General features: G+C 45.8%; 1 protein-coding gene and 1 non-coding gene across 2 annotated transcripts; both read left to right on the forward strand.

Annotated features, from left to right (window-relative positions):
• Positions 1–5,472: 5,472 nt before the first annotated feature.
• On the forward strand, positions 5,473–5,663 carry LOC124093364 (U2 spliceosomal RNA). Its single transcript, XR_006851936.1, has one exon. It is a non-coding gene; the product is annotated as a U2 spliceosomal RNA (small nuclear RNA).
• A 3,704-nt stretch (positions 5,664–9,367) lies between these two features.
• On the forward strand, positions 9,368–14,541 carry Wdr74 (WD repeat domain 74). Its single transcript, XM_046445760.2, is given in 12 exon segments — positions 9,368–9,510; positions 9,592–9,698; positions 9,783–9,904; positions 11,697–11,772; positions 11,892–12,038; positions 12,177–12,278; positions 13,179–13,279; positions 13,361–13,416; positions 13,733–13,878; positions 13,970–14,026; positions 14,322–14,417; positions 14,419–14,541. Coding segments are annotated over 12 exon segments (1,149 nt in total). The 5' UTR covers positions 9,368–9,446; the 3' UTR covers positions 14,494–14,541.
• Positions 14,542–14,567: the final 26 nt, after the last annotated feature.

Genomic DNA, 14,567 nt, shown 5'->3' on the forward strand with positions numbered 1-14,567 from the left:
AAACAGGAACTGTTCAGTGTTGACTGGATCCACAGGTCAATTTACAAAGAGATCAGGTGGTACCGTTAGTGGACAGTGCAAATGGTGGGAGTTAAAGAGAATAATTCTAAAAAATGGGCCCATTATGCAGACCCCTATATGCTTTCTTTTCCAAGATTTACTTCCAGCCCTTCCCAATTTAAGTGAACAGACTGTCATATTCTTCAACAAACTATTATCTGCAGGGGTAAAATGAGAAGAGGAACCCAGAAGTGGGAGATTTTTGTGACCCGGAGGTTGAGGCAGGAGGATCACAAGTTCAAAGCCAGCTTCAGCAACTTAGCAAAACAGAACCCTGTCTAAAAATAGAAAGGACTGGGAATGTGGTTTGGTGGTAAATTGCCCTTGGGTTCAATCACCAGTATAAAAAAAAATTAGAACCTATCAGCATGGGCCAAGTTGACCTAGAGTTATCGAGGCAGTGGGGAATTGAAAGTCTGATACCATCCTACTGTCAGTCAAAACTCAAAGAGGTGGACCTGGGCAGGATTTGGAAACTTCTCTGGGATCCCCAATAAAGCGAGTACAGGAAAGATGTCACTCTATGAGAGGACCCATTCTCCCTTAAGAGGATCCTCTTTCCCTTTTCCTATCCCTTAAATAAATTCATTCATATTATTCTGAGCCACATGTCTGAAGTCTTTCTGATCTGATCACAAGAATTGGGGTTTGAAGGAGGTCTTCACGCTGTCTCAGTTTCTTGGAAGGCTCCAGCTCTGTAACAGCACCAAGGCTGAAATGACTTGCAAACAGGTATGGAGCTTTTGCTTCAAACCAGCCAGTCTGCATTATTTCATCTCACTCTCCCACCAAAGTCTGCAAACACCTTCCAGAAGCATCCTTGGATAAAGGAAGAAACAACAAAGGGAAGATAAGCACTTGACTGCTGTCACAGTGAGAAAGGGAAGGGAGGAAGGCATGAGTTGCCAAAGCCTAGGCGTGTTAGCTGTAGGAGTTGGTCCAACCTGGCAAGTGTAGCAAGGAAGTGAGGGAACCAAAGCCAGAAGACTGGTGCAGGGCCCCCCAGGGGCCTTGTGACCAGTTCAGTAGGTAATGAAGCCTTCTGCAAACATTTTTTAACCACTTGATAAGTGAGGAATTAAAAATTAGGCCCAAATTAGCTAGGCTCACACCTGTAATCCCAGCGCCTCAGAGGCTGAGACAGGAGGATCATGAGTTCAAAGTCAGCCTCAATAACAGCGAGGCACTAAGCAACTCAGTGAGACCTCAGTGAGCCCCTCTCTCTAAATAAAATACAAAATAGGGATGTGGCTCAATGATCAAGTGCCCTTGAGTCCAATTCTCAGTAACCTAAATAAATAAAAGTTGGGTGCAGTGGCCTGTGCCTGTAGCCCCAGCTACTCGAGAGGCTGAGGCAGGAGAATCTCTTGAGCCCAGGAATTTGATACCAGCCTGGGCAAGAGAGTGAGTCCCTGTTGTTAGTTGTGAAGCAGGCTGAACAAATGTTTAGCTGCAGGGTGGGCTCACCTCACCAGTCTGGTTCCTTATGGCTTATTTGCCTCAAGGATGAGCACTCAACCCCACTCAAGGTCTAACACTCAATCCCCCACCGGTCTGGTGCCATGGGAAACCCACATCTGGCCCCTGCCCGGTCTCCCTGAGGGCAGAAGATGACACCCTTAGGAACTACTATATGATCCAATCAATGTAGGCCAACAAGTCAGCTTGCAGACCTAAAGACCACATTAAATTTTGGCTATAAAAAACTCTCTCTGGGCTGGGGATGTGGCTCAAGCGATAGCGCGCTTGCCTGGCGTGGGTGCGGCCCGGGTTTGATCCTCAGCACCACATACAAAGATGTTGTGTCCGCCAAAAAAAACTAAAAAATAAATATTAAAATTCTCTCTCTCTCTCTCTCTCTCTCTCTCTCTCTCTCTCTCTCTCTTTAAAAAAAAGAAAAAAAAAAAACTCTCTCCTGCCGGGCTCCCATCTCTTGCATGCACACGATTTTCTCTCTTTCTCTCTCTCTCTCTCTCTCTCTCTCTCTCTCTCTCTCTCTCTCTCCCCCCCCTCACTTTGCCCCCCCTTTCTTCTCTCTTTCCCTGTCCTCTCTCTCTTGCTTTGCTCTCTCCTTCCCTCTCTCTCTTTCCCTGCTCTCTTTCTCTCTTTCTCTTCCTTCCCTGTTAATCAGACACTGCCACAATAAAGATCTCTTGGTCGCTCCGGGTGTCGTGGTCACTTTCCTTTCACTTGTCTCAAAAATAAAAACAGCTGGGTGAAGTGGTGCACGCCCATAATACCAGCAGTTTGGGAGACTGAGGTAAGAGGATTGCAAAGTTCAAGGCAAAAATAAATAAATAAAAACAGGGGCTGGGGAATTAGCTCAGCAGCACAAGCAAAGCCCTGACTTCTGTCCTTGGCCCTGAAAAAAGAAACAAAGGAACAAAAGAAACAAACCATGAAATTGAAAATGTTTTCTTTTTATATTCAATATTTTTATTGGTAGGCAAAGACTTTTTTATTTGTTATAGTAAATTCATACATTCACACAATAAAACAATATAATTTGATTAATTTCATCCCCCAATCCCTCCCATTTCCCTCCCGTCCCTCCCCCTGTTCCCCTTCTTCTAGTCTACTGGTCTCCCTTTTTTTTTTTTTTTTTTTTTGGTATTGAGGATTGAACTCAGGAACATTCAACCACTGAGCCACCTCCCCAACCCTATTTTGAATTTTATTTAGAGACAGAGTCTCCCTGAGTTGCTTAACACCTTGACTTTCTTGAGGCAGATTACAGTTATGCTCCACCAAGCTCCACCAATTATAAATTGTTAATTTATAATTTCATTTTATAATCAGGTCTGGTTTCTCCATCACAGTAGAATGGGAGTGATGGAATAACTCATCACTTCCCTTTGCTCCAAGGAAGAATAATTACTGCTGGCTGCTGAGATATGCACTAAGAGAGCTGTGAGGGGTGGGAACATGGCAGGAGCTGATATTAATCTGTTTCATACAGCCAAACTTCACTTGGAGCAATAAAAAATCATTTCATTAGAAGTTATCCACAGTCTCCTCCCTTCCCCTAATCCTATAACAGCCCTGTCTCTGCCCCTGGGTTCTAGTTGACCCCTTTTTTTTTTTTTAACTGCACCAGGGATTGAGCCCAGGGGCACTTCACCACTGAGCCACATCCAATATCTTCATTTTATTTATTTATTTTTATGTGGTGCTAAGGATCCAACCCAGTGCCCCACACCTGTGAGGCAAGTGCTCTACCACTGAGCCACAACCCCAGCCCCTTTTTTTACTTTTTTCTTTTAAGATAGGGTCTCCTTAAATTTCTTAGGGCCTTGCTAAATTGCTGAGGCTGGCCTCAAATCTGCCTACCTCCCAAACTGCTGGGATTACAGGCGGCCAGCTCTGTGACACTTTAGGTGAGGGGATACGTAGCCATGTTTTCCTTTTTAGTACTGCGGATATAACCCAGGGGTGTTTTACCACTGAGCTACATCCCCAGTCTTTTTTATTAGTTCTTTTTAGCTATACATGGCAGTAGAGTCCATTTTGATAAAATTATACATGCATGGAATATATCTTATTCTAGTTAGAGCCTCATTCCTTTTAATTATTATTATTATTATTATTAGTAGTAGTAGTACCAGGGATTGAACCGGGGGCACTTAACCCCTAAGCTATATCGCCATCCCTTTTTTATATTTTATTTAAAGACAGGATCTGGCTGAGTTGCTTAGGGCATCACTAAATTGCTGAGGCTGGCTTTGAATTAACAACACTCATGCCTCAGCTCCCCCAGCCTCTGGGATTACAGGCACTGCGCCATCCGACCAGGGTCTCACTAAACTGCTGAGGTTGGCCTGTAATTTACGATTCTCCTGCTTTAGCCTCCTGAGTAGCTGGGATTACAGGCTGTGTATGACCACACTATACAGGCCTACCTATGTTTTTGGTCTGCCTGAAAAAAAAAAAAAACTGTTCAAAGAGTGCATGGGCAGGAGGACACAGGGGCCAGAGATCTCTCCCTCTGGGAGGCTGGATCCAAGATTTAGGAATCAGAAACCAATGAAATGTCTTACCCAGGGCTTTCCTTCTCCGTGAAGGCTGGATAGATGATGCAAACAGCAGATGTGGGTGGGGTAGGGGTGGTGTTGCAGAAAAAAGCCAGGATCCCCAGGATACAAAGGGGAATGGTAAAGAGGGCCATTTTTTAGGCTGGGATCCTAGCTCAATGGCAGAACACTTCCCTAGCTATTCTTAGCTAGCAGAGTAGGCTCTGGATTCCATTCCCAGCACCGAAATAAAGGGAGAAAGTGAAGGCGGGAAAGCAACCTCCTTGACCGTCCTCAGCTTGTTGAACCCACAATGCAAAGAAAAGATCACCGACTCCAAATTTAAATCAAATTAAAGCAAGCTTATGTTGTATACACAAGAGAGGTAGCTGGCCAGCAGCTGTCTCACTCAAAACTGGGTTGGAGAACAGCCCAGATCTCAGGGAAGAAAATGTTTACATAGCACAAAAAGTTACAAAGGGAGGTGTCTTGGGAATTTACAGCTAACAGGGTTCTGGCAAACGTAATACAGGGTAGTTTTATTTATTTATTTATTTATTTATTTATTTATTTAGGTGCAGATGGACACAACAAAATGCCTTTATCTTTATGTGGTTCGGAGGATCGAACCCGTGTTCCGCCCGTGCTAGAGGAGCGCTCTACCGCTGTGCCACAATCCCAGACCTAGCATTTTTTTTTAATATTTATTTTTTAGTTGTAGTTGGACACAACATCTTTATATTGTTTTTTATGTGCTGAGGATTGAACCCAGGGCCTCACGTGTGCTAAGCCAGCGCTCTACCGCTGAGCCACAATCCCAGCCCTAAATCTCAGTATTTTATACTAAAACAGAAATGAACTTTTCATGACTTTGTGATGAGATGGCTCCAAATCTTACAATGGAATTCATTAAGCTCTCTGTATGAGGTACTGGGGAGCAGGGATCACAGAACAGTTTTCTGGGCTCCAAAGGCTCCAAAACCCGATCTCTGAAACTGCATGGGGACTCCCCCAGTACCTGCCCCTATGAGAGAGGCCTGAGACGGCTGCCCGCCCCAGGAAGCTCCCCCAAAATCTTCGGTATAGGAGACTAACCCACGGAACAAGATCACCAAGCACTGACATCGGACTCGTTTGTAGACCAATCCCAGGAAGTTAAAAAAGCGAGGGGGCGGGTTTATGCAAAATACAACGTTCAGGGAGCAAGTGAGCGAAGCATTAAAGGACCAAATTTAAGGTTTATTTCAAGAAGTGTAGTGCCTATATAAAATAATCGTAGCGAAAAAACTGATTATCAGGAATGTTACATATTCAAGGGCAATTTAGTCTTCGACTCGGAAAAACACCATACCTGAAAAAGGGACTGCACATCCCAAGCTTCCCGGGAATCAAGCTACTGAGTATCGCTTCTCGGCCTTTTGGCTAAGATCAAGTGTAGTATCTGTTCTTATCAGTTTAATATCTGATACGTCCTCTATCCGAGGACAATATATTAAATGGATTTTTGGAAATAGGAGATGGAATAGGAGCTTGCTCCGTCCACTCCACGCATCGACCTGGTATTGCAGTACTTCCAGGAACGGTGCACCCCCCCCTCTCGGGGGAATTGTATTAGTTTTAAAGTAAGAACTTGCCAAGTGTTATAAGCTCAATGAGGTAACAGCTTCGTTGATTTTTTTTTTTTTTTTTTGTGTGTGTGTGGGGGGGGGGAAGCATACGTTACTCAATTTGGGTATACCCGTTTCTGATCTGCGGTTATGTGTAATGAAATAGCTTAGCTTTATTTCAAGTGTTAGGATTGAGTGTGGGGTGTATCAGTAACTCACAGACCACAGGGATGGATGTCATACTACATTTAGGTCATGTGTAAAAATCTGAGTTTTATGTTTTGGAGCTTCACCATTTATGGATACTGGGGGATGTTGAGTGCTTCTCTCACTCCACATGATCCTTGAAGGTCTTTCTGCTAGGAAGTTTTAGCCCAGGCTAATGTTATCCCTGCCTCTTCAGTGTGCTATTCAGAAAATATGTGTTAAGGCCTGAAGATAGAGCCATAAAACAAAACAAGATTCTAAAGAGTTTACCTTCTTAGAGAGAAGGGAGCTGCTAAACAGCAAGAAGTTACCAAAAAATGCGCATGCGCGGCTGGGGACATAGCTCAGTTGGTAGAGTGCTTTGCCTCCCATGCACAAATTCAATCCCCACACAAAGATACATGGAATGCTGTGCTCAGAAACTCATGTTATCTGAACAAGTACCCTGGTGCACATTTGTAATCCCAGGTAATCTGGAGGCGAAGCAGGAGGATTGCAAGTTTGAGACAATTTAGTGAGACCCTGTCTCAAAAATAAGAAATAAAAAGTGTTGGGGGATGTATATAGCTCAGTGGCAGAGTGCCCCTGGATTCAATCCCCAGTACCAAAAGCAAAACGAATTTTAAGAAAAACAAACAAAACAAAACAAACCTTACCTAAAGCTGTGCACCTGAACTACGATACAAATCAAGACTTTTCTGTGTGTCTGTGTGTGAAAGACAGACCCACTAGGCAAGAATGGGATGCTTTTCTTACTGATATAATTTCATTAATTTTTTTTTTTTTTTTTTTTTGTAACAGGGATTAAATCCAAGAGCATTTAACCACTGTGGCCACATCCCCAGTCATTTCTATTTCGTGACAGGGCCTAGCTAAGTTGCTGAGGCTGGCTTTGAACTTGCTGTCTTTCTGCCTCAGCCTCTACAGCAGCAGGGATTACAGGTGTGTGCCACCACACAGGTCCCTGATATAATTTCAAACAGCAACATTTGCAGCAGTCTGATTTCAGAGAACAAAGTTTCTCAGTAAGAGAGCAGTGGTCACTCAATAGGGGGATATTATTGGCATTTTACAGCTTGGGAGGAAAACCTTTTTAACTTCGCAGATTTGTGCTAAATTTGAACCAATTTTTTTTGGTGGTGGTAGGTGCTGTGCCCCTCCCCTGACTCAGGCAAAGGCAAGGCCCTACTGAGGTGGATGACTCAAGGTGTCCATCCTCTGGAGGAACGCAGTGTTTCTGGGAATGGGCTGGTTTGTTTCTGTATTCCTTTAATAAGTATAGTTGTGACTTCTCATAGGACCATTAAGTATGAAGGAAAAAACATGACTTTCCCAACTGATGCAACTACTTCTAAAGAATAGATCTGTTTGCTCTAAATGCAATGATTCAGCTGTGGAGCGTAAATTGTTAATGTTTAATGAAAAACTCCCTGTATTCCTGTCAGGGAAATTTTTGAGAAATTAAATTAAAATCTAGAGAAGAATAATTAATGTTAAAAAGATAGATTAGTGCTTAGTACTGGGCAACTTGTTCCTGTGCACAATTGTTTGTGCTCCTACTCTTTTTTTTTTAAAATATTTATTTATTTTTTTAGTTATCGGCAGACACAACATCTTTGTTGGTATGCGGTGCTGAGGATGGAACCTGGGCCACACGCATGCCAGATGAGCGCGCTACCACTTGAGCCACATCCCCAGCCCTGTGCGCTTACTCTTGTTTGATTAAAATTAGTAGCCTCTCTTTTCAAGTTAACCACTTGCCATAACTGTGGCACCGGTTCCAGTCAGTAAGTTAAGAAAGAATAGTCAAGGTATAGGCCAATAGTCTGGGACATTTCTAACTAAGCAGAAACAGCTCAAAGCAAAATGCAAACTGAAAGGAAAAATGCTTGCTTATGCATAAGCCAAGAGACATTCTTCTATTCTAATTGTAGCTACGTAATACTTGTAATACTTTGTTTCTTTGAATAATGATTCCTGTTTTGTAACCACAAAGTACTGTGAGCCTGCCGAAATGAAAAGTATATATGATTAACTTCACAAGTAAAGATTGGGATTCAGCACCTTCACTTTGGTGTCTGTGTTGTTTCTCCACCCCCATTTCAACAACTCCTCACCATCCGTTTGTCTCTTGAGACCCCCTGTTGGAGCTCGTCTCTGATAGGTAGGGGTCCTAGAAATCGAACCCAGGGGTACTGTACGACTGTGCCACATTCTTATTTTTTACTTTCAGGCATGGTCTCATTAAGTTGCTTAGGGCCTCACTAAATGCTGAGTTTGACCTCAAACTTGTGATCCTCCTGCCTCAGTGTCCCAAATAGCTGCAATTATAGGCATGCACCAATTTTGAAACAATTTTTATCATCATGAAGCTTCAATTCGAGGTATTAAAATCAAAGCCCCAGCACAGGCCTGTAATTCCAACGGCTATAAATAAATAAATAAGGTAAGTCAGAACCTTTACTTTTCTTTATTATTTTTTAATATTTATTAAGTTTTTGGCGGACACAACATCTTTGTATGTGGTGCTGAGGATCGAACCTGGGCCGCAAGCACCAGGCGCGCGCACTACCGCTTGAGCCACATCCCCAGCCCTTTTTTTTTCTTTTTCAAAGTAAGCATTTATAAGATCATCGATTGCATCCCCACTTTTCCTTATTTTTAAAAAATGATGTTTATTTGTTCTAATTAGGTATCTATGACAGCAGAATGCATTTCGATTCATTGTACACAAATGGAGCACAGCTTTTCATTTCTCTGGTTGTATATGATGTAGAATCGCGCCATAAGTGCAGTCATTCATGTATTTAAGGTACTGATGTCCGTTTCATCCCACCATCTTTCCTGCCTCCCACCCTTCCTCCCCTTTGCCCAATGTTTCTCCATTCTTCCCATGCCCCACCCCACATTACGAATCAGCATCCACTTATCAGAGACTTTTCCTTATTTAGTTGGTGTATTTTGCACTTGAGAATGAGGTCATGCACCTCACTAATGATTTGAGTCGTTTCTAAAGTTTCTTCTCCAATAAATTGTTCCAAACAGACTTCCTGACGAAGCAGGGAGACGGACTAGGGCTGGCTCCATCAAGCATCAGAGTCCAGGAAGGATGCATTCTAATTAGGTATCTGTGACAGCAGAATGCATTTAGTCCAAGCATAAAAAAGACCCCTTTAAACCAGCATCTCCCGAATCCTGATTTCGGTTTTTTGTTGTTTTGTTTTTATGTGTGATACTGGGGACTGAACCCAGGGGCTCTCTACCCACGGAGCTACATCCCAGCCCTTTTCTTTCTTTTTCAGGGAGGGCCTTGTTAAGTTGCGAGGCTGGCCTCAAACTTGAGATCCTCCTGATTTAGCCTCCTGAATCGCTTGGATGACATGCGCCACCCGAGCCGAGCCTGATTTCGTTTTCATGAAACAAAACACAGTGCGCAGGCAGGAACCTTGGCTTTTTCAGCTTTCCACCTCTCCGGAAACTACCCCGTGGGTCTCGGCGCCTGCGCTGACTGATGACGCACACTGTGCGCCGGAAGTACTAGCGGTCGGCCACGGGTTGTGGCATGGCGTCCTCCGCAGCGCGCTGGAACCACGTGTGGGTCGGTACTGAGACTGGGATCCTGAAAGGTACGTGTCAGTGCTGGAAATCGGGAAGTAGAGGGGTCGCTCGCTTGCCACCGCTGCGCTACTGACACCCTCGTCCCGCAGGGGTGAATCTTCAGCGGAAACAGGCGGCGAACTTCACGGCGGCGGGACAGCCGCGGCGGGAGGAGGCGGTGAGCGCCCTGTGCTGGGGCGCGGGCGGCGAGACCCAGGTCAGTGGCCCTCGCTGCGCCGGAGTTGGGGGCCGCGAGGCGGAAGCCTCGCTCTCCTGGACATCACGCCCCCTCTGTCTGCAGATCCTGGTGGGCTGCGCGGACCGAAAGGTGAGGCACTTCAACACCGAGGAGGGCACGTTCCAGGGCCAGAGGCACTGTCCGGGAGGGGAGGGCTCTTTCCGAGGCCTCGCCCAAGCCGACGGGTAAGTCAGGTCCCCTCGCCGAACGCTCAGGGCTCAGGGAGAGCGTCGAGGCTCCTAGGACGACGGAATAATGTCGTTACACTCTTAGGTGACAAGGACCTGAGTTGGGTGACGGGGACCTGGGTTCCTGCCTTCAGTTCGTGCATTCTTATAACATCTATTGAATATCTACTGAGTTCCTTACTCAAAGAGCAAGGGCTGCGGGTGAAGTTTCTGCCTTCCTTAAGTGTGCATCCTTTGGGTTTTCCCTCTGAGATCCAGTGTGACTTTCTGCTCAAAATGCTGGGCAAGTCATTTAATGGTTTTGAGCAAGCGTTTAAATGGGAGCGAACCACCAGCAAGGTGATGAAGCTCCCAGAATAAAGGATAGGAAGGTCTGATGTTTAGGTAATTGGCCAAGCCTTTTCCCAAGATGAAGAAAGAAGGCTGTGGACAGGCTGCTTTTGTTTGGTGGTAGTGTTGATTCTGACAAGTGAGGTCTGGAAAGGTTCCGTGGGGCAAGGTGGTTTTGAACTGAAACTTGAAAGATGGGTAGAATTTTCGGGGGGGGGGGCAGGGGCGGGAGTGGGGCGGTGGGGTGGTCGGTATCAGGGATCAAACTCCAGGACACTCAACCACTGAGCCACATCCCCAGCCCTATTTTGTATTTTATTTAGAGACAGGGTCTCACTGAGCATCTTGCTTTTGCTGAGGCTGGCTTTGAATTGGTGATCCGCCTGCCTCAATCTCTTAAACTGCTGGGACTACAGGCATGTACCACCATGACTGGCTTTAAATGTATTTTAAATGTATTAAGTGTTAGGTTGAGAGATTTGCAGTTTCATTTTGTAGATGGTGGGAATTATTGGGCTTTGAGTGGGAAATGCTGTGGAGCTAAGAGCCTGTAGGAGTGTAGAGGACTGGAGAAAGCAATTAGGAGACTCTTGCCAGGGCTCAGGCAAATAATACAGAGCCTGAACCCAGGAAGAGAGGGTGGGCAGATATGAAGATGAATGTAGGCCGAGGCTGTGTGGATACTGGGAAGAGAATACCTTGGGTTTCTTGGGAGAGATTTGAGGGAGAGGCTGACATTAGAACCCAAAAAACAGGGAACTCAAGAATAGAACCTGGGGGCTGGGACTGTAGCTTAGTGATAGAGCACTTGCCTGGCATATGTGAGGCACTGGGTTCAATCCTTAGTACTGCATAAAAATAGAATAAAGGCATGCTATCCATCTACAACTACACACACACACACACACAAAGAATAGAACCTGGGGTAGGTCAATGGTTGACCACTGGATGAGTCTTGTTTCAGTCCTTTCTGAGATAATGATCCTGAACCTACCCCACTCCCACTCCAACTCCATTAGGAACCAACTCAAGAATCAGGAAGACCATAAAGGCTAGGTACCCCAACTTAGCTGAGGAATAGGAAAAGAACTCTGCTTTGAAGTATCACAAATTTGATTTCCAGGTCTGGGTCTGATTTTCAGTCCTAGCTGAGTGGCAAATATTTTAAGTTCTCAGAGCCTCCAGTTTCCTCATAAAACTGGTAACCTCCTGCCTGTTGACTAAATTGAGTTGACAGGTAAACTGGATGCTGTTAGGTCCTGCATAGACCCCAGGTATCTTGAGGTTGGGGGCTGGGGCTGTAGCTCAGTGGTGGAGCGCTTGCCTGGCATATGTGAAGCATATAAACTGGGCTGTTAGGATGGGGTCTAGTTAACAGGAATTTAGAGGTGTGTCAGCTGGGGCCTGGAGAACACATTTTTTTTTTTTTAAATCCCAACTGTATCTTCCCTGTTTGCAGCACCCTCATCACGTGTGTAGATTCTGGCATACTTAGAGTCTGGCGTGACAATGATAAGGAAGCATCCTCTGACCCAGTAAGGTTCCCTACTCTGATGGTTGGGGAGGGTGAAAGTTAGCATTAGGAGCCTAATGAGGGATTTGGGGGAGGAAAGATTAAGAACTCTGGAACTGACTCATCTCTCATTCTTTTCAGCTTCTGGAATTGAGGGTTGGTCCTGGGGTTTGTAGGATGCGCCAAGACCCAGCACGACCCCATATAGTTGCCACAGGTGGGAAGGAGAATGCTTTGAAGGTGTGGGACCTGCAGGGATCTGAGGAGCCTGTGTTCAGGGCCAAGAATGTGAGTGATGGGATAGGGAATCTGAAGCTACTTACTGATCAGAGACCAGATGGACTTTAGGGGATGATAAAGGAGGGCTAAAACTGGTAGCACTTCGAACCTACCTCCATCCTATCCCCTGTTCACCTTTAACACCAGGTGCGGAATGACTGGCTAGACCTTCGGGTTCCCATCTGGGACCAGGATATACAGTTCCTCCCTGGATCACAGAAGCTCATTACATGCACAGGGTACCACCAGGTGAGGCACCATTTCATCCCTGCCCATACCTGGGCTGAGGCAGCTTCTTAATAAAACAGCTACTATGGGCAAAATGGGCTGCTGTGGTGTGGCACAGCCACTTCTCAGTCCTTCTTCCCTCCGGAGCTCTCAGGAGAGTGTACACCTCCCCATCCATCTGAGCCTTGGTGCTAGCCTGTGGCCTTCCTTTACTGCATTCTAGGATGAATGTGCTCAACCACAGCTCTATTTCTCCCATGTGAAAGAGAAAGAGAAGGGAGTGTCCCCTTCACAGTGGGTTCCACAGGGCACAAGTGTCAAGGATGGACATTGGGCTGGGTGTCAAAAAAGAGAATTCTGGTCCCAAAGCTTCTCTGATTTGCTTTGGGACACAGGCCTGCCCTCCCCTCTCCTGCCTCAGCTCCTCAGCTTTGCCTGAAAGGCTCTATTAGAGATCTTTATGGCTTGTCTCATTGGAAGCCCTGAAACCCAGGGAGCACTGGGTCACTATTTGAAACTTAGGAATGATCTTGATGACATACTTCTGCTTAATCTACTTACAGGGACTTCCTTGCTCCTCCCTCATTCATGCTAAATGTCTGCTTGAAATTCAGCTCCCTCTGATTATTGGACCAACTTGCTTTTCCATTCCTCCACTCCTAGATGGGAGAATGGAGGGACAGAATGCTCACATTCCCTGTTGTGGAGGACCTCTCCCCATTATCCCTATCCATTCATGCTCCTGAGCAGCTCTGCTCACCCCAGCAACACTCAGATTTGTGTTTCCAATGAGAACATTTCTCTGAGGGTGGGTCAGGAACAAGAAAGCAGTGCTCAGAAGAAAGGATGAACATACAGAGATGCCAGGAGGCAGTATGCAGGGCAAGGATGCTTTTGTGATGCCTCAGTTTTCCTCTCTAGGTCCGAGTCTATGATCCAGCCTCTCCCCAGCGCCGGCCAGTTCTAGAGACCACGTATGGCGAGTACCCACTGACAGCCATGACTCTCACTCCTGGGGACAAGTGAGTGATTAGAGGGGTTGGAGTGGGGCTTGGGAAGGATTCAAGAGATTCCTATTGACCCCTTGCCTCTGGTCTTCTCAGCTCTGTTATCGTAGGGAACACTCATGGACAACTGGCAGAAATTGACTTTCGACAAGGTGAGTGGACTAGGGGATTTGGGGGAAGGGAAAAAGTCAGGGTTCCCTCTAACAGGTAGTATAGGGATTCATTGCACCCTCATGGAGACATCAGATTGCCTGGATTCACATGCTGTTTCAACAAAAGCTGTATGACCTTGAACTAATTACTTAACTTCCTGTGCCCTAGTTTCCTCACCTGTAAAATAGAAATATTATTGGTAACTCTTGGTTATATTGAGGATTAAACGTTAAAATAGAAAGTGGTCTGAACAGTAAACACTGAATAAACGGTGATTAGCTGGCGAGCTAGCACCAATGCCATTGCTTTCTTTAGGGCGCCTACTGGGCTGTCTGAAGGGACTGGCAGGCAGTGTCCGTGGGTTGCAGTGCCACCCTTCAAAGCCCCTACTAGCCTCTTGTGGCTTAGACAGAGTCCTGAGGATACACAGGATCCGGAATCCACGAGGCCTGGAGCATAAGGTGGGAGCTCAAACTTTCTGGCCCTCACCCCTTGATGCTTCTATGTATTTCAGCCTGCCCGGGCCCTACAAGGTCCCTCCTCTTTTTGCAGGTTTATCTGAAGTCTCGACTGAATTGCCTCCTCTTGTCTGGCAGGGATACCTGGGAGGTGAGCAGTCCGGTCTGGGAAAGTAGGAGCTAAGGGCATGGATGTGAGGATTTCCCTATGGAAAGGAAAAAGAAGGCAGCTGGAACACAGATCTAGGACTGCTATGCCACTCAGTTTCTCTCTGTGGGGTGTTAACAGTTACAATTCTGACAGGGTTATCATAAAGGGTGATACACTGCAGAGCATGGTGACCGTGGTTTCTGGGAGATATAGGTGGTGTTGGTGCCCAGAGGAATTGATTCCCAGCTAGAGCTTCCCTGTTTTTTGACCCCTGAGCTTTCTTTCGACTCACCAGGATGAGCCCCAAGAGCCTCAAGAGATCAACAAGGTACCTTCAGAAGACACAGAGACAGATGAACTTTGGGCATCCTTGGAGGCAGCTGCTAAGAGGAAAACTACCTGATCAGAACCAGACCCAAGGAGCTCTCCAAACCAAACAGAAAAAAGAAGCAGCAGAAGTCCATTAGCCCCTGAAAACCCCGTGCCCATTTTGTAAATAAACAGCTCTACTCCCACCTTTTGTGATCTGAACCTTTTGTGA

The sequence above is a fragment of the Marmota monax genome, unplaced genomic scaffold (genome assembly GCF_021218885.2).
Source record: "Marmota monax isolate L192 unplaced genomic scaffold, Marmota_monax_Labrador192_F-V1.1 WCK01_AAM20220418_F8-fsc00038, whole genome shotgun sequence".
NCBI lineage: Eukaryota > Metazoa > Chordata > Mammalia > Rodentia > Sciuridae > Marmota > Marmota monax.